General features: G+C 37.1%; 1 protein-coding gene across 1 annotated transcript; it reads left to right on the top strand.

The window, feature by feature from the left end:
• The first annotated feature begins 3,801 nt into the window (after positions 1 to 3,801).
• On the top strand, positions 3,802 to 17,715 carry C1H6orf62 (chromosome 1 C6orf62 homolog). The gene is made up of 5 exons (XM_074272819.1): positions 3,802 to 6,254; positions 8,052 to 8,228; positions 12,104 to 12,226; positions 14,368 to 14,502; positions 17,315 to 17,715. Exons 1-5 carry the CDS (start codon positions 6,126 to 6,128, stop codon positions 17,438 to 17,440), a joined length of 690 nt encoding a protein of 229 aa, XP_074128920.1. The 5' UTR covers positions 3,802 to 6,125; the 3' UTR covers positions 17,441 to 17,715.
• The last annotated feature ends 1,220 nt before the right edge of the window (positions 17,716 to 18,935 follow it).

Here is an 18,935-nt window from a genome sequence, read left to right as displayed (position 1 = left end):
TCTTTTTGTTTTTTGGGATTTTTTTTTTTGAGAGTCCATATAGCCTTTTTCTCCAATGAATTCTTTCAATAGTGAAATCACAAACTTAAATCAAGGACAACTCAGGGAGACATGAATCAGTGCTCAAATGAATCATGTGTTAAGATTGTCTTTTGGATTTTCTCCATACACTGAAATAGTCCGGCTGATTTTTTATTGTTATCTAGAACAGCATCATGGAGACACTATCAGTTTATGTTTACCAGAGAGTAAAACATACTTCATGCAAGATTCTATTTAAATTAGGAGTGGATACTGAAAAACTCAAGAGTTCATTTCTTCAGATTGTGGGCAACAGTATATTCAACAAATATTTATGAAGTATGTATTAGTGCAGTATAATGCAGTATGACTTGCTCATTTTAGAGGATGAGATGGTTTTCTCTCTGCTAAAGTTAACACCTCCTTTGCCTTTGATCTTATTTTATCTGTTTCCTTGGGAAATAATTCCATGATCATTCTCTCATCCCTCTCTTCCTCTCTAGGAGTCCCTCCTCTGCTTACAAACACTAGCAAGTCTCTCCATTCTAAAAATTTATTTTCACCCTTGACAATGGGAGAATTATGGTATTGTATTTCTTGGAAAGAGATCTCTACCAGCTTCCCCTGTTTTCTCACTATTCATTTATTTTTAATTCCCTGTAGTCTAGCTTCTGTCCTCACCTTTTTAATGAAACTACTTTATCCACGGTCACTAATAACTATTCTTTAGATTGAACATTTGACTTCATTGGTATGGGAAACACCAAATGAGGAAAAGTGTACCAGTGAAGGGACAATGCATAGGAATCTGAGAAATTAAAGTGATTTATAGTCCATTCAACCAACATGTATATTGTCAGGGGCAGAATTTAAAACACAAATATCAACTTCCAGGCTGGTTCTCTAGCCACTAACTCTGCTGCCTCAAATCAGTTACTTAAAATTTTTTTTTCAATTTTAATTCTCCTTGACATGTGACTATAGCATTTGACACTATAGATTATCTTGTCCTCTTTTTTTTTTTTTTTTTGGAAACAATAAGGATTAAATGACTTGCCCAGGGTCACACTGATGAGAGTTAGGGAAGGGGAAACCCCTTTTGGGTCGGCACAAGGATAGTCCCGTCATGGCGCAGAGTCCCCTGTAAAGGAATTTACAGGTCCGAAAGCCTAGATTGATAAAAAGGTTTATTGTAGGGATTTGGAAGTAAAGTTTAGTTAGTAAAGCTGAGGATAGAGATAAAAGGGCACAGGAATAGGTCCGGTGGGCAGAAACCCTTGGCATGACTGACATAAGGATGCCATGCTTAGGACTTCTGCAAAGCGTGGACTCCAAAGTAGCCCCCTTTATAATGGGGGCTCTTGGTGATCTTGAAGGTGGGTGGAGTCCCAGGCTCAGCATTGAATAGAATTCAATGGGTTTAAACTGTGGGGGATGGGAAAACCCAAGTTAGCTCAGATCCAGTGGGGGCTGGGGAAAGCCTGGATATCATTGGAATTCAAAAGGATGTTTTTCGACCAGGATTTGTGAATCAAAAGGTCCTAGCTTAAAGGGACCTTAACCCCCATCAGCACAGTAAGTATCTGAAGGCAGATTAAAATGCAGGTCCTCCTGATTCCAGGGTTAGCTGTTCTATCCCCTTCTCCATGGAGCCCCTCTGAGGATTGCCCTTCATGACAACTCTCCCCATCCCCTTGGTTTCTGTGCTCCCTTTCTTCTGATTTCTTGGTCTTTGCCCATGTACCTTTAATGCTCTGTCCTTACTCTTCTTTCTCTACATTCTCTTCCTTGTCAGTTTTCATAAAGCTTCAATTATTTCTATGCAAGGGATTCGCAGATCAAGTGAGATAATGTTTAGAGTGCTTCGCAAACCTTAATAAAGTGACATGTACTATTATTTTTATTAAATCTCTCAAGAGAACTTCAATACTGCCAGATCATTTGAAAGTTTCGCCTGCATTTGAAAATCAATATATCCCAAACTGAACCCACCTTTTATCCCAAACCTTTCCCTCTCCCCATTATCCTGTCACCAAAAACTTCAGAGGCAACTTTGAACTACCATTTCCCTCAATTGTAAATCCCTGAAGATAAAGCCTGTTGTTTTTCATCTTTGTGTCAATGAAGGCTTGCACGGTATCTTCTCCCCATTAGGTACGTCGTAGGAGCAAAACATCATGAGGGAAACGGAAGAAAAGATCCTACAGGGCATTTAGTTCAGACCTCTCACAGAGGAGGAAACTGAGGAACAGAATGGGGAAAAGTGGCTTTGCCTAAAGTGGGGAATTCTATTCAAATTAAGTTTTTTTTTTTTAAATTTTAAGCATAATAGTTTATTTATCAACAAATTATTTTAATTTCAAATCCAGCACTTTCCTCATTTAATCACACTGACCCGTCTGTTATATTAAAATTATTAGGTGCTGGGAAAGATATAAAAGTGACACGAGTCGCTGCCCTGGAAGAGTTTAAAGATAGTAAAGGAAACAGGATAGAACTACTTGAATAACTATAACTCACATAAAAAACAATAAGTATAAAAAAAAAGAACAAAGTATGTACGTCGGGGGTGGGGTGGGATCATAAAATTCTCATTCGGTGCCCTGACTGATAAAATGGATTAAAGTTAAATCATCTAAGATTTTAAGACTGTACATTGAGACCTGTGAAAGTTTAACGTTTGGAATGATTTCACGGACTTGCACGAGTCACTTTAGCGTTTGCAGTTTTTGTGCGTGCACCCTTTGTAAGAGTCCGCCTTCTCGTTAGGGCGGTAACTTCGGTGTCCTTACGTGGAAGGTGGAGCGACTTCGGTGCTTGGGCAATTCATCTAGGAGAGTGGGGCTTTTGAGCTAGTTTCGGGCTCAATACATAGCTCTAGCCTGGGCAATCGGGTGTGGATAACATCTGACCCTAGGATGCGGACTGGGGAAGGACTCGAACGTCTTCCTCCTACCCGCTCTCCCGCTTTGGGGTCCGACCCCTTCCATTGTACAATTCAGGGAACTGACGCTCCAAGCCACTAGCCCGAAGTCGCCTACTCGGACCACCAGCAGCATAAGCCCGGGCCGCTGCTGCCTCCGACAGCGCTCTTCCGCAAGGGTCAGCCCCGCAGCTCAGCGGGTTGGAGCCCTTTCTCCGGAAGACAGTGAAGGAGTTGAACTTGAATGTGGTTACAATAAGCTTCCCTGCGGCCCTCCCCTTCCTTCTTCCCCCTTCATACACAGGCCGCTGAGGGGGTAGGGAATGATTAGCGGTTTGGAAGTGAAATATCCGGAAGGGAGGGAAGGAATCTCCTTTTGCCCGCTCTCAGGCCCCTTTCTTATGAGTCAAATTTCCCAAGTCAGCCCAGCCGAGAACAGATTACTTTATTCCCCCTCCCCCAGCCGTCCTCTACCATTCCATCCGGGTGCTTCGTGGGGGGTGGGGAGAAACTGGGGGTGTTCTGACGTCATTAGGGGGAGGAAGCTGGAAGCTACACGCGACCCCTCCAAGGGGGAGCGGGAGGGAGTGGCGGGGAGACCCTTCACGCCCTTTGGAGAAACTATAATGGAAGGGGGTGATGTATGTTATTAATTTCTTCTCATAGGCGTTTAGCTCATGATAGAAGGTAGATTTGCGACAACGTCTTTATTTAAATAGATTACGTATATTTAGTTTATTTTAGTTTATTTTCCTTTATCATCTTCTTGTCCAGAACATCTCTCTAACGTGACTTCCTCCCCCTTTGCTCTGGCGCCAGTGATAGAGGCTGGAGGGACGCGCAGCCGCGGTGGCCTCGGGGCGGCACCGCGGAGGGGCGGGTGACGCAGCGGCCGTCGCTGCCATTTTAAGTTGTTTGTTCTCGCTTCTTTCCTCAAACGCATTACTGCCCCGGCCCGGGAGGCGCTTGCCGCCGCCGCCGCTGCTGCTTCCGCAACCACCGGTGGGGGTGGGAAAAAAAACCCAAAACCGAGGCTGTGCCACCGTCGACGTCTACTACCCGCTGCTGCTTCAGCCTTTTTTTTCCTCCCCCATCATCAACCTCGTCCTTTTCCTGAGAATCCGGAGCCCGCTCGTAGGGGGAAGAGAGAAGCGAGAGCCGATGCTCGGACAGGAATAACTTTAATTCTTGGGGCTCATTCGGCTGACGGACCTCTTAGTGCAGGATCCCCTCCCTTCCCCTCCCCCACCGCCAGCGCCATTCCCACCCCCCTCTCTCCTCCTCCTCCTCTTTCCGCTTGTCTTCCTCCTCTTCTCTCCCTGCCTACTCCCCGGTCGCAGCCACCGCCTCCTCCTCAGCTGCCGCCCGGGGTGCCGAGCTAGACTATGGGTCCCAGGTGGGGGCTGAGCGGCGGCAGCAGCGCGGGCGGCCCGGTCACAGTGCGCACTGCAGCAGGGATGGAGGGGCTCAGTTGGCTGGTGGTTTTCTCTTGACATGGCTCCTGCCCGTGCTGCTAGCAGCGCCCCCGCCGCCGCCGCCTCTTCCGCCGCCGCCGCCACCGCTCCGCCCGCAGGCTGCGGTTAAGAAAGCCCGAGCCCACCCCACCCGAGAGAGAAAAGAGAGAGTCGGTCAGTGAGTCCCGGTCTCTTCGGGGACACCGAGGGAAGGGGATCCCAGCCCAGCCAAACTGCCCAAGCCTACCCCCAGCCCTCTCTTCTGTTTTTGTTTTCCTAAAAGAACAAAAACAATAAAAGAATCTTTTCCCAGCCCTCCCCGAACCCTAAACCAATATTTGGGAACATGATCTGCCCAACATGAGGGAAGACTAAACGAAAACCGGGATTTTTTTTTTTTACAAGGGGGGTGGGGGAGGGTCCGTTTTGTTAAACAAATTTTTTTTTCTAATAACTTTTATTTTCTTAATTGTTAACTTTTTTTTTTCCATCCACCCCTACTGGGGGTTGGGGGGCTGGAATCGCTTCCACGATGAGATGAACGAACCCCGAGTGACCCTAAATTTCCCGTGGTGCGAGTGAGTTGCTGAGGAAAAGGGGGTGGGGGCGGGGTAGAGGGCAGGTGGTGGCCCTGGCCATTGCCTGGGACGAGGGAGCCGACCTGCCCTGCCATGCTCACCTACAGCTAAATCGCCCTCCTCACCCCCTCGAGTGAGCAAGGGCTGTAAGACAGAGAGGGTCAAGTTCAGTAAGGAACCCTAGGGAATGTAGCACACTCTTTAATTGGGCTGGGGGAATCTGGATCCCGGACTTAGATCTCACCACAGAGCGGGAATAATCATTCAACGGTATTTCTCTATCCCCTCTCCTCCTGCCATCATGATCCTCCTTGGCAGCAGCTGCAGCCGCCTGAGGGTGAATATGTGGGTGATGGGGAAGTTGGTAATGACTCCGCTGTTTTTTCTGTTGGCTCCTTTGGGTAACAGCTGCCCGCCCCCGGTGTACACTGTAGTTTATTGCAGGGAAATCCTGTACCTCTCTTCCTTTTCTACCGATTTCGCACTTTCCTCTTTGCTCTCCACCAAGTGTAATCAATAACAAGCACTGGCGATACATAGCAATAGTGAAATCTGAAATACTAACCATAATTAACTACCACAGCCATGGGTCTGGCTGGGTAAAACCCAATTGGATATTTCAGTTTCATTCACTTACCCTTGAAAAAAATCGGGGATCAGTTCCCCCTTTACCCTTCTGATCCTCTAATTTTTTAAACGGGCCAAAAACCAAACTAACCCCACCAGATGGATTTAAAGGATTGGGCTGGTGTTAGCTGCGTTTTATTGTACACCTAAATCTTGATGAAAGGCTTCTAATTTTATTTACCTCTCCCCTCTTTATTTTGGCAATTAAGTTGTCTCCCATAAATGTGTGTTCAAATTTTTTGATTCAAACTTTCCTCTCTTTTCTACCTTCCCCATTCCTATCCATTCCAAAATCTTATTGTCCAAGACACGATTGGATGGCAATTTTTTTTGTTAACCCTCTAATATGATAGTCTCCTAATAATTGCCTGGGGTGCATTTTTTGGGTTACAGCTATTTTAGCTATTCAATCATATTAGCAGGAATAAAACGACTTGTTTCTGTTGTACTGAGTCTTAAGAAAAAGTGCCCATAGTTTAGCGACAATTTCCAAAGGCTTTAGTACCATCTGTATTTTACAAAATGGGGGACCCAAACTCCCGGAAGAAACAAGCTCTGAACAGACTTCGTGCTCAGCTTAGAAAGAAAAAAGAATCTCTAGCTGACCAGTTTGACTTCAAGATGTATATTGCCTTTGTATTCAAGGAGAAGGTAACTTAAAACTCTTAAAACTTTTGTTCCATGAACAGTTGGGTGACATTATAAAAGGATAAGAAGTTAACTTAATAAGTATGCATACTAATATTTGAGAAAACCGTTTAAAACTGACATTGCCCCTGCTCCGCATTTATCAGTTCCAAAGATTTATAGTCTATGAACATGAAGTATCCGAAAACACATGTATTTTGGTTGGGGGGAAAGGAGATATTTATCTACTTGTAATCAGTTTTGTGCACTTGTAGCATTATTTAATTCATTGTAAGTTTATAGTCATGTAAATGATTGAATACCAGGTTTAAAAAATAGCATTTGAATTACAGGTATTAGAATTATTTAAAGGGACTGATTGGCACCAAACTATTGCTTTACAAAAGCCAATAATAAACTACTTTAAAAGAGGATTCCAAGTGATCTTCCACTTAGTATTAAAAAAGAAATATCCATAAATAGCCATTGTTTCATAGAAACATGTCTGTACCACAACTGGTTAATATTATTTTACTTGGAAAACAATTTTAAATTTAAAACAAATGCTTTTAAGGCCAACTTCTAGAGTTGGGTAGTACAAAGTTTTGGAATACCTAATATTCTTTAACACATAAACATAACACAATTTAGTTTTAAGTATCTTGGTTTAAATTAAACAAAGTTTCATTTTAAGTGAACACCCATTGTTAAATTTTAAAAATGTTTTGTCAGGAAATGTTTATCCTCAGTAACAATGCACATAGTAGGCACTTTTAATATTTACATTGAATGCCATATATGACAGTACATTTATGTTTCTTGGATTTGTCTATAGATCACAATCCTATTGGCAAAATAAAATTTGGCTTCACACTCACCTGTAACTCTCCAACAAAATGTTCTTGATCCAAGATTAAATATGCATCAGGTGCCAAAGCAGTCAAGTTAGACCTTTTTGATTTTTGAAGTGCAGGCCTTAGGTGTTGGCTACCATTACCCCATTTCCATTAATCAAATACACAAAAGGTTCAATATTGAAACTTTCTTTTGGATTATTTCAGGAAAACTGCTTTAATATGAGATAAATTAGGAATGAAATAAGACAATACAATCTAGAAAACTAAATTATAAGACCTTGAATTAGTATTTTTCCCTAGAAGATGGCTCAAAACTAATAGATAAGCTTTGATCCTTGTGAGAATCTCATCTGGACTTCGAGGTCTGAAGTGTCTAGACAATTACTTTAACTACCATAGTAAATAGTTTGCTTAAGGCCTTTCTTTGGATTTTAGCTCTTGGAATAAATAATATTGTAGTTCTTAAAAATGTGCTACCTTTAAGTTGAGTTTTCATTGGTATTTGGTATCTAAAAATATTGACACTTGAAGGAAGAAAGACCAAAACTGAGCTGTCTGCTATGTGGTAAAAGTTATATACTTATTTAATTAGTCTTATTTCTGCTAAGTAGGAAAAGTTATATACTTATTATTTATTTAGTCTTAATTTTTTTTAGTAGATGGAATTTGTTTGGAATTTTTGAAATCAGGTTAAATTCTACTTGAAGGAGGCAAACTGCTGCTTTGCTTATGAACTGACTTTAATGAAAATAGAGAAATGTTAGGGCATAAATTTAACTGAGTAAAAATAAAAATCGTTAATGTTTTTTCTCCAAAGTCTTGAACTTTTGGGGGGTGATTATTTTTTAGCCATTTATCTAAGAATGTTGATGGTTTAGAATGATTGTTTCACACTAAAGTTTTAATTGGCAGTTACCAAAATGTAATTGAAAACTTAAGCTAATACAAATATTTATTTTTTTAGAAGAAAAAATCAGCACTTTTTGAAGTGTCTGAAGTGATACCAGTCATGACGAACAATTATGAAGAAAATATTCTGAAAGGTGTGCGAGATTCCAGCTATTCCTTGGAAAGTTCCATAGAACTTTTGCAGAAGGACGTTGTACAGCTCCATGCTCCCCGCTACCAGTCTATGAGAAGGGTGAGAGTCTTATTCCTTGTGCTTTTCTTGATAATGAGTAGAGTTTTAGAGATAATTTGATTAAAATAAATTTTTTAGATGGAAATAGCTACTTTGGCTATAATTTTTTTCAGTAAACATCATTGGATTATAACGCTCTTAAGAGCACACTGACAAATTGACCTTGAATCAACTGAGTATTTAACATAACTTGAAATTCAGGTTATTTCACAACTCTCATTGGGCCAACTTATGTCTATAAACTGTGGTAAACTTTGTCAGTCAATGGTTAATTAAAAGCAAGTGAGTTTTAATTTTTAATTTATTAATTTACCCTTGGGGCATTATTGTTTGCTAGCTTTCTAAACTTGGAGAGAGGTGATAATCCCCTATGCATATTGATAGTCAAAACCACACTAAATTTCAAGTCTCTACTGCTTTTAATTGTTCCTGTACTTTTTGTATTTAGAGGAGTGAACCAGGTTCATAGTTGTGCAAATAGTACTTTTGGGATACCAATTACACTATTAAATGACTAAAATACTTTTTTAGTCTCAAAGATTTACACTAGTATACCAAAATAAAGGATAGCCTTTTTTTGCTCCCTTTTCCTTCTTCCTTTAAGCTGTTCAGCCTTCTTTTTGTAACTTCCTTTGGTACTTACTGGTTTTGAAGATCCTGGTTGTTGTTGTTGTTGTTGTTTTGTAATGCCAAATGGTCATCTACATAAGACTTTAGGATCTAAATTGAAAATCTATTTAGAATAGTATGGTCCTACAAAAAAAAAAAAAAAAAAAAAAAAGACTCTTATATAGTGGATAGAGAGTAAGGTCTTAAAACTTGGGATACTTGATTTCAAGTACTGCCTTTGACCTTTGGGATCCTTAACCTACTTAACTTGTTAAGTGCTCCAGGGTAGCTCTGAAACTGGAATTGGGGAAGTTTCCATCTTTGGAGTAACAATGGATAAAGTCAGGTCTGGAAACTAATTCTTTCCCCCAAATAAAAACTTTATACTCACAGGAGTTTTATGATCATGATTTCACATCATTTTTTTGGTAAAGAGCTTGCCTGTTTAGCAGGGCAAGAATATTAGAGTACAAGGACTCACTGCTTTTCAGACTTTTTTACTCATCAGCACATGTAATAATTTAAAAAGCATTGATAGTTTATCTGGATTGGGGAAAGGGTCTCTGTTCTCATTAAGATTGTGGCCAAATATAAAATAAATCTTTGATATTCCCTCAGAACATTTTGATAACTATTAATGATAAATATTTTCTTGTCATTTGTAACTATTGTCCATATCTTTCTCTAAATAAAATTGCCTTCAGAAGTGCCAATTGGTGTCCTAAGAACCTTTCTCTTTAGTTTACTTTTAAAAAATTAATCTTTTATAATTGGATTTTTATTTTGAATTTAAACACCAAAAATAGTACTTCCATACACAGCAGAACAGAGAATCCCATATGGAACTGTTAGTTGTCATTTCATAATGCATACTTTTAAAAATCATATAATAAATTTAGTTTCAGGACTATTCTGTTTGTGCTTCCTTTTTCTTTGCACTCAAAAAAAGTTTCAATGGGCCCTTCCTTTTTTGGTATTACTGTTGCCAACTCTCCCCATTTCCTACTTCCAAATTAAGAATCATCCTTGTGACAATAAACATAGCCAAACAAAGTGAATCCACATAATAGCCATGTTTTATCACCTCCCTTTCCCTCCCCCTTAATGGTATTTTATTTTCCAATTATATGTAAAGATAGTTTTCAGCATTAACTTTTATAAGATTTTGAGTTCAAATTTTTTCTCTACTCTTCCTTTTCCCCCATTCCAAGAAAGCAGGCAATTTGATATAGATCACACATGTACAATAGTTTTAAGCCTATTTCCGTATTATTCATGTTGCATTACCTTTCAGAAGATGGGAAGTATGTTTTATAATGAGTTCTGGAGACTTGGTTAGTTTCAGCAAAATTATTACTGTTCTTGTGTAAATTTACTCTTCCTAGGAGTCTCCAAAATCATCATCACTCTAATATTGAAGCAATGTTCTTTTCTATTCCATATACATTTCTTTGCCATTCCTCAGTTGTCTAAGGGTCACTCTAAAGCACAATTTTTTATTTTCTTTGCTTTTTAAAAAATTTAAAAAAATATATTTTTTTACTCTTGGCAGTCTTTCTTGACATTGACAATGACAGTGTATTATTAGTCAAATACTTGGTTTATTAATTTATTTCTTTTCCTGCAAGCCCTGCTCTCACCAGTTTTTTGGTTATACACTTCCCTGAATTGTGTGGTAATAAGCAGCAGCTTACTCTGTAGCTTTCTATTGTCCTTTGGATAAATTACAACTTTAATGCTTCAGAGAACATTTAGTAAAACTTAAGGCACAGTTGTATGAGTAGTCCAAAATAGCTAAAAATGTTTTGAATGCATTTCAGAATAATAATAATTGAGAAGAGGAAATAGGGCTTAGTTATAGGTGGGGGGAGGGAAGGGAAGGGGAGAATAAAGGGATAGATATGTGATCTTACTAGTGAAGGGAGCAAGGAGAACTTCCTCTACTGCTGCAGGTTGGGATCCTCTCTGCAACTTAGCCCACTCAGTGAATGCTAGTCAAGTTCCTTAAAACTGGGTGATTTGTCCAGACATCCAGCCAAATGTGTAGGGCTTGACTTCAACTCATTCTAGTTCTCTTGCACTAATTGCCTCTTACTTTTTTTTTTTTTTTTTTTTTAATGGGGGAAAAATGTACAAATTTTCAGTATAGATTCATATTTAGGTTGTTCAGAACTTTCAGTCATGTCTGATTCTTCATGACCCTCTTAAGACTATTTCATTTAAGACAGTGCTTCCCTGATTCCCAGTTTCTTGAAACAAAGGCTATGTTCTTTAACACTGATATTGGCTGGTGATGCTTTGTAGCTTTGAAATGTGAACTGATGAGCACAATGAGACTAGGCTTTTATAAATAATATACTCTTACTCTAATAAGGAATGGAAAAAGGATAAGGTTATGCCCATAGAATTCTGAAATGAGAGTTCAATTGTGCAATGACACTCCTTAACATACATTAGGGACTTAATAAATGCTTAATTGACTAACTCTACAGGAATAGTACATGTTATAAATCACAGATCACCCAGGTTCATCAGAAACCTGAAGCTAGGTTATGATGTAGAAATAACTGGACTAAAAAAAACTCCATAATTTTTTATATACATCTTCTACTTTTATATCTCTCAGTGCCTTGTAAAAATTCCTTATGTAAGTACTACTTAATGTATCTTTGTTTTTGTTTAGTCAATTAGTCTTTGCTGTCTTGACTGACTCTTCCATGATCCCATTTGTGGTTTTCTTGGCAAGGGTAATAATGGCTTACCATTTCCTTCTTCAGTTCATTGTGTGGACTAAGGCATTAAGTGACTTGTTTGTCCAGAGTCACACAACCAGTATTTGAGACCAGATTTAAACTCAGGTCTTCCTGATTCCAGGCCAAGTCCTCTTTGCTGCCAAATTGCCCAATGTATATTAAACATATAAAAATGTTATATTAAAGAGTAATTGGAGTAAGAGTGATAACAGTGAGTCTTACTTGGAGAAGATGATGATAGATGTGATTTAGGGACAGTGTTGCTTGTCTTCAACTCTTGGATGGAGATGGACTACTATTGTATTTAGGTATGAAATAGATATATTAAGACATTTAGCTATTTTATTTGCAGTTAGATTCTGTGATAAAGCATAGCAGCCTTTAATATGTGAATTAAGTATTTATGCAGCCTTACTAATTTAAAATTTATAAATATTATGTTTTCTTCACTTTAGGGATTCTATAGTCGAACTCTTTAACAGAGGTGATAACTTAGTGTTTTCTTTTTTATAGGATGTAATTGGCTGTACTCAGGAGATGGATTTCATTCTTTGGCCTCGGAATGATATTGAGAAGATTGTCTGTCTCCTATTTTCTAGGTGGAAAGGATCTGATGAGCCCTTCAGGCCTGTTCAGGTTTTTATTTCCAAGATTCTTTGAAGCATAATAACATACAAGTGCCTTGATTAAACAATGAAGTCTTTTTTGGATTGAGCAATACTATGTGCCAATTAGGAACAATTTTGAAACAGTAGGAACACTTAGAAAGGGAACACAATCCCTGGAAATTTTAAAAGAAAAACTTGAGAGAGGAAGTAGTGTGATTTGTGCCTAGATCTTCCTAGATGAAGGAAAACAAAGGACAGCTTATTTTCTTAAAGGAAAAAATAGGAATCCTCTCAGCAGAGGACAGTGACTGATTCCTGAGGGAGGCATATGGGAATATATCTCACTATTTGTCTGAAAGGTTCATTTGAGGGGATTGATATATTTGTAGGCTCTTTCGAGGCTAGAGGGAAGGCAGGGGGCAATGAGAATGTTGAACCAAAAAGGGAGGGGGTTCAGAAAATGAGTTCTTGTTAATGAAAAGAATAATTACAGATGAAATTTAATTCTCTAGAAAAGCTCACAATGCAATACAAGATAGACGTATACATTGAAGTTGTCGCTGATGTTAAGATATTTGGATAGGTGATGAAACAAGGATGTCTAATAAATGATCCGCTTGACTAAGATTGAATTTTTGTGGGTTGCTCAGAAAGCCTGACACTTGAAAAGGGATGAATCACTTTGATTCAACAGCTTAGACAAAGATGAAAAAATTACTAAATTGTCATTTTGAAAGTTTCATTGATACTAACATCATAATTTTAGGATGGTAGAATTAAATAATCTTAAATTTAATAAGATGATTTTTAAAGAATATCTTTTTATTCGGTAGGAGAAATTGCTTTATTGATACGTCGATTATAGTAGAAAAGTGTTCTCAAAAGTTTCAGAAATCTTTGGCAGCTGTAGTATTAAAATCTGAGATTCATCGAGATATATAGCACAGCAACATTTGAAAAATTAGATTTGGTATATTTAGTATCCTATTATGTATTGCTACAACCTTTAATTCCAGAATTAGTTCAGTAGACCAAGGCAGACTTTCTTTATTACATTTTTTTTTTTTTAGCTCCATTACTTTATGAGAAAAATGAATGTAAAATTTAGTATTTTAAATTTGAGAATGAGGTGTTTTTTTTTTTTTTTTAATTTGAAGAAACTTACTTTCTTCTACATGCCTATATATGTAATATGCTGCACACTATAGCTATAGTGAAATAATGGCAACATAGAAATATACAGGCATTAAGTGGATTTGGAATTTGAAAACTATTAGGGATCTTCTCCAATCCTCTCACTTGATTGAAGAAATTCATAGTTTGAATATGATTTGCCCCAGTAGCACAGCAAGAATTGGAGCTCAAGTTTGAACCTAAAAGCCAACCTTAAGGGAACAAAAGGTGGATAATATCAACTTGTCTTTCAACCTAATGGTGCATTTCTTCATGTCCCAAATTCCCAATTTCCTTTACCTTGGTATGCAGATGTTTTAAGCATGAATTTAAGCTTCAAATATCTAATTTCAGTTTTATTACCTGTCAACAAAGCATTTCACCAAATTTATCATATAACTGTGGATAAGAATAGATGTGTACCAAAGATAATACATTTGGGTGGATCTGACATTAATAATCGAATAGCTCAGTGTCAACTTTGAGGGTATATATTTACTGAGGACTCTCAAGAATCTGACCTTGCTTGATTTTATACATTCTTCAACAATTATGAATGACATGGCTTAAATATAGATGACTTACTTATTTAATTTTCAAGACACAGAGCTTTAGAAAGGCAACAGGTTTGATATAAAGGCAGACTTGTTGATTAGAGGTATTTAAGAATGGAATGCTTTGGGAGGTGTAGTAAATTCTGCCTTAATTTTATTTCATCTAGCTTTCACTTTTAAGTAATACATACAAGTTGGACCAAATAGCATCTGTGTTCCCTTCTGATTCTAAAATTCTGTTAAGAGCCAGAATTTTAGCTCAGGACCTTTCGTCCAAATATAGTATACTTTCTGCTGTGTTATAATACCTTTTAATAAGTCTTGATTTGATTTAGCAAATATTTTTCTTATCCGCTCTGGGTTTTTTAGGCACTTATTTATCACTGTTTCTTGTTAAAATGGAGTGTAATGTATGATTGTACAGTATTCTTTCTTCTAATAGGCCAAGTTTGAATTTTATCACGGTGACTACGAAAAACAGTTTCTGCATGTACTGAGCCGAAAGGACAAGACTGGAATTGTTGTCAACAATCCTAACCAGTCAGTGTTTCTCTTCATTGACAGACAGCACTTGCAGGTAAATAATTTTGTAAGATTTTGTTCAAAAATCCTCAAAACTAGAGATGTTACCTTTTCCCTTGAATTAATGATTTACAAGTAGTTAACAGATGTGTATTTAAAAACTTAAGTTTTCTAATAATCTGCAGTCCTTCCTAGTGTTATGATAATCTTACAAAATTTACCTCTTCTGAAAGTTGAAATAAATAATGGTATGGATAAATTGCATAGTTAATTGAATCTTAAAAGGCTTAGAGACATAACACAAACTTCTTCACCCTCTATATCTTTTAAGGCAGGTTTTAAGCTTATATAGTACTAGCTTTTAAAAATCACCAGCCTGCTGATGACAATGGAGTCAGGAAAATCTGAGTTCAAATACAATTTTACTTAGTGTAGTTATGTGACTTTGGGCAAGTCACTTAACCTCTGCCTCAGTTTCCTTCACTGTAAGAGGAAATCAAAACACTTAACCTTACAGGATTATTGTGAGAATCAAAACAAGATACTATAAAGCCCTTGGCTCAGGGGATAACACAGTGTAGGTTCTTAATTATTGCTTGTTTTCTCCCTAGAAAGTTTTTTTTTTTTTTTTTTTTTTTTAACATTAAACATGCAATTTATTAAGATTTTTACAAGTAAATGGTACCTTAAAAATGGTGATTCTATTAAAATTCTTGCTAGTGCTTGGCTTATTCCTAGTTACTCAAATAGTCAGAATTTTCTGATTTTCCTATCTTAGAGTGAAGACGTCTATAGGCTAGTTTGTAGCTCTTGGAATTGGAATGAATACTCATTCATTATTAAGGACATTCTTACATTAAGCTGTTGCCTTCCCCATTTGATATTTTCTTCCCCTTATAGGTGCCTAGTTATGTCTTCTTTCCCTTTCCCCTTTCAAAAATCTTTCAAGGGAGGATCTAAAATTCATTCACATTAAGGTAAAAATGATTAATATATTCTTCCAAGATACTTATTACATTTTTTTTAAAAAGACAAAAGTTTTATATTTCACTGTGAGGTTTTTTTTTTTTTTTTGGCTATGGCAACAGCAATTTTGAAGCATAATTCTTGGCACATATTAGGTACTTAATAAACGCTTGTTTGATTTGAGGCAAAAGAATGATTTAGACTCTGAAGTCACCTGGCATAAGTATTTGCAAGTATATAAGTATCTGATTCAGAAAGTTGGCCCTGAAAGTAATATTTTGTTGAACAAGTTATACTTTGGGAAATTTAGAATGAAAACTTTTTCATCTTATGTTTGCTAGGATGCACTAATTTTTTGTCTGCACAAACTATTTCATTTCTCAAATGTCAAATTAAATCTAGATCCATTTATTTGTTTTATATTGGCTAATGTATCTCTCTGCCTACTATTACCACTAGATTCTAAAATAATCTCCAATATCTATTTCATGATTGTAGTTGTCCTCTAGTTTTTGCTTCTAATAACCTGATTTTGTTGTGTATATTTTTTCTTCTGTAGATATTATTCAGTAAACCAGTCTTTATTAAGTGTTTACTATGTGCCAGGCACTATGTTAACCACAAACAGTACAAAAAAAGACAGAAATATTGCTCCTGCCCTCAAGGAGTTCTGAGTAGATGGGAAATAGTCTAGTACTTTGTAAGGGAGATTTGGGAAAGCTTCTTTCAGAGGGTAGAATTTGAACTGAGTCTTAAAGGAAACCAAAAGCCAAGTCATGGAAGTGAGATGTATGGAGGGATAACTAGTACAAAGGCATAGTGTTGGGAGATGGATGGATAGTAAGTAGGCCGGTATAACTATGTAGAGTTCATAAAGGAAGAGAGAGTCTTAATTTTTATTTTTTTATTTTTGTAAAGGGAGAATCTTAAAATATAAGAGAAGTAGAGTGGTGGAAAGGGGTCAGAACTTGAAAACCCCTTAAATGCTAATAGAATGTTACTCTCCTGGAGGCATTAGGGAGATGTGATTACACACATTTTAGAAAAATCACTATAGTAACTGTATAGAAGATATATTGGAGTGGGGAAACTTGATGTGGAAGTTCAATTACAAGGGCATTATAGTAGTTCAGATGAGAAAGATAAAAGGAATGTATATGAGAAAGGTTGTGAAGATAGAAATGACAAGATTTGACAATGGATATTGGATGTATGGTATGAGTCAGCAAGACATTGAAGCTGGGAGTCTGAATAAGAAGAATAATGATGCTTTGCTGTCAGTAAGAGGGGTGGATTTTGAGAGAAAGGAAGAGAATGTGTTGTTTGGACATGTTGAGTAGGACCTCGTTTGAGTTGTCCAAAAGACTTGTGACATGGGGTTCAAGAAAGACTAGTGCTGGTGTATAGATTGGAGAACCCATTTGTTTTGTATAGAGGTGTGAAAAAAGGCCAACCATAAAAACTTTAGTTAAGTAGTGTGAAGTAGGTAAAGATCCATCAAAGCAGATTGAGAAGGAATCATCAGATAAATAGGAGAACCAAGACAAACTTTTATAATCAAGAAAATCCAGAGAAGGAGTATCTAGGAGAATGAGGTAGGAAATGCAGCAGAGATCAGGAAAGATGACTAAGACAAAGTAATTAAATTAAGCATTTGGGAGATCATTAATAACTTTGGTAAACTTTGTCTGTGGAATGATGAGTTTGCAAGCCATACTGTTGTAACTTCTCTCCTTAGAATTAAGATTGCTATTTTAATTAAGGCCAAGACAGTTTTAATTTCTTCAGTGTGAAGGTCAGCACTACATGGTATTTGACATTATTCTTACATTGTAATGAGTTTAAATTTCACTTAAAAAAAAATTCACTAATTAAAAGTCTTTTTTTTTTTTCCCCCCCAGACTCCAAAAAACAAAGCTACAATCTTCAAGTTATGCAGCATCTGCCTGTACCTGCCACAGGAACAGCTCACCCACTGGGCGGTTGGTACCGTTGAGGATCACCTCCGCCCTTATATGCCAGAATAGAGTACTGGCCAGCAAAATGGGGAAGATCACAGAATGCAGCAGCGATTTTTTTTTCTTGTTTTCTTACCATTTTATTCTTTCAGAGTTTAGAAGAAAATGGACTCATGCACAGAACACTATACATTGTGAAACTTCTTCATCCTGGATCTTTCTTTTATCATTTGTATCTCGGAACTTAAAAAAAAAAAAAGATGTCTTCTGCATGGACCTTGTGAAAGAAGATGCTTTGCATATTTCTGCATTGCATCAGCATCTTACTAAAATGTGAAATGAAAGGACTGTTGTACACTGAAATGCTTAAATGTATCTGAAAGCACAAGGTGAAATTCATTTGTGATGGTCTTCCCATTTGTGCTGGTTATGCCTCCCCAACATTTTTGTCATCAGTATTCAGAGGGTGAGAAGTGAATGTAACAGGTATATACATTTTTTTAAAAAGCAGCCTTAGCTTGCTGTAATCAGTTATAGACCACTGTCCAATTCATTCTAATGAACAGAAATGATTGCTACAATGGGGAAAGAAATCTTACATGAAAAAAGAATCTCATTCATTGTAGGCATTTGCCTCTTATTTTTGCTGGGTCATGTTTCATTTCCTAGCACTTCAATGTGTCTTTTTTCAGATCTCTTTCCCCAAGTTGCTGTGTAAAAGAGTATTCTGCTGAGTGGATACAATTATACACATTAAAGCAGACCTGGAGTCTGAAGTAGCTTAAAGCAGCTGTTAAAATTAAGACAAAATATATTTATAGCTGCAAGAAAAACCATACATGATAGAATTTTTGTTTTCTTGAAGAGATGACACTTTTAAAAAAGCTGGTAAATTGTGCAGGAAATACTGGTTTCTAAAATGTCATAAAAACCCAGTAAGGTGTTTTTTTGTTTTGTTTTTTTTTTGATTTTTTTATTTTTGAGTAGAAATTATAAAAGTTGTGATCTTAAATTGTAAAATAGTGTTTTTGGAGTGTCAAAGTTGGTTCTGACAGAACATATTGTTAAGATTGTGCAATGAACCTAAGGAAGACTACTGTATAGGGATTTTTTTTTTTCTTTTTTTTTTTGTCTTTTTTTTTTTTTTTTTTTTTTTTAATGAAGAAGGCTTTGCTTAAGGGTTAAGTACTTTATTGGAGTAAATTTGTATAAGCCTGCTCCCTTGGGGTAAAAATTAGTGCTTACCTGTTTCAAATTTATATTTAGCTTTTGTTTGGAATTGGAAAAACAGATCTAAATAAAATAGGTGAAAGCTATCTGACTTTGTATTCATGTGAAACATATACACAATGATTGGTGGTTATAGCAAGTTATTTGAGAAGGCAGGCTGGCATAAGAGATAGCTCCCATAAAAGTCATGAAGAACTGTGTTTAGGTCTTGGTAGCTGATGCATAGTGGCTCTGCATGACTTTGACCAGTTTTCTTTGCTATTATTTATATAATGCTTTATAAAAATCATTGGATCCTCACAACATTGAAGTGTAGGTGCTATTATAATCTTAA

This window comes from Sminthopsis crassicaudata, chromosome 1, assembly GCF_048593235.1.
Source record: "Sminthopsis crassicaudata isolate SCR6 chromosome 1, ASM4859323v1, whole genome shotgun sequence".
Lineage (NCBI taxonomy): Eukaryota > Metazoa > Chordata > Mammalia > Dasyuromorphia > Dasyuridae > Sminthopsis > Sminthopsis crassicaudata.
Note: the sequence above shows the minus strand (reverse complement) of the source record. Positions and strands in the feature narration are given on the sequence as shown.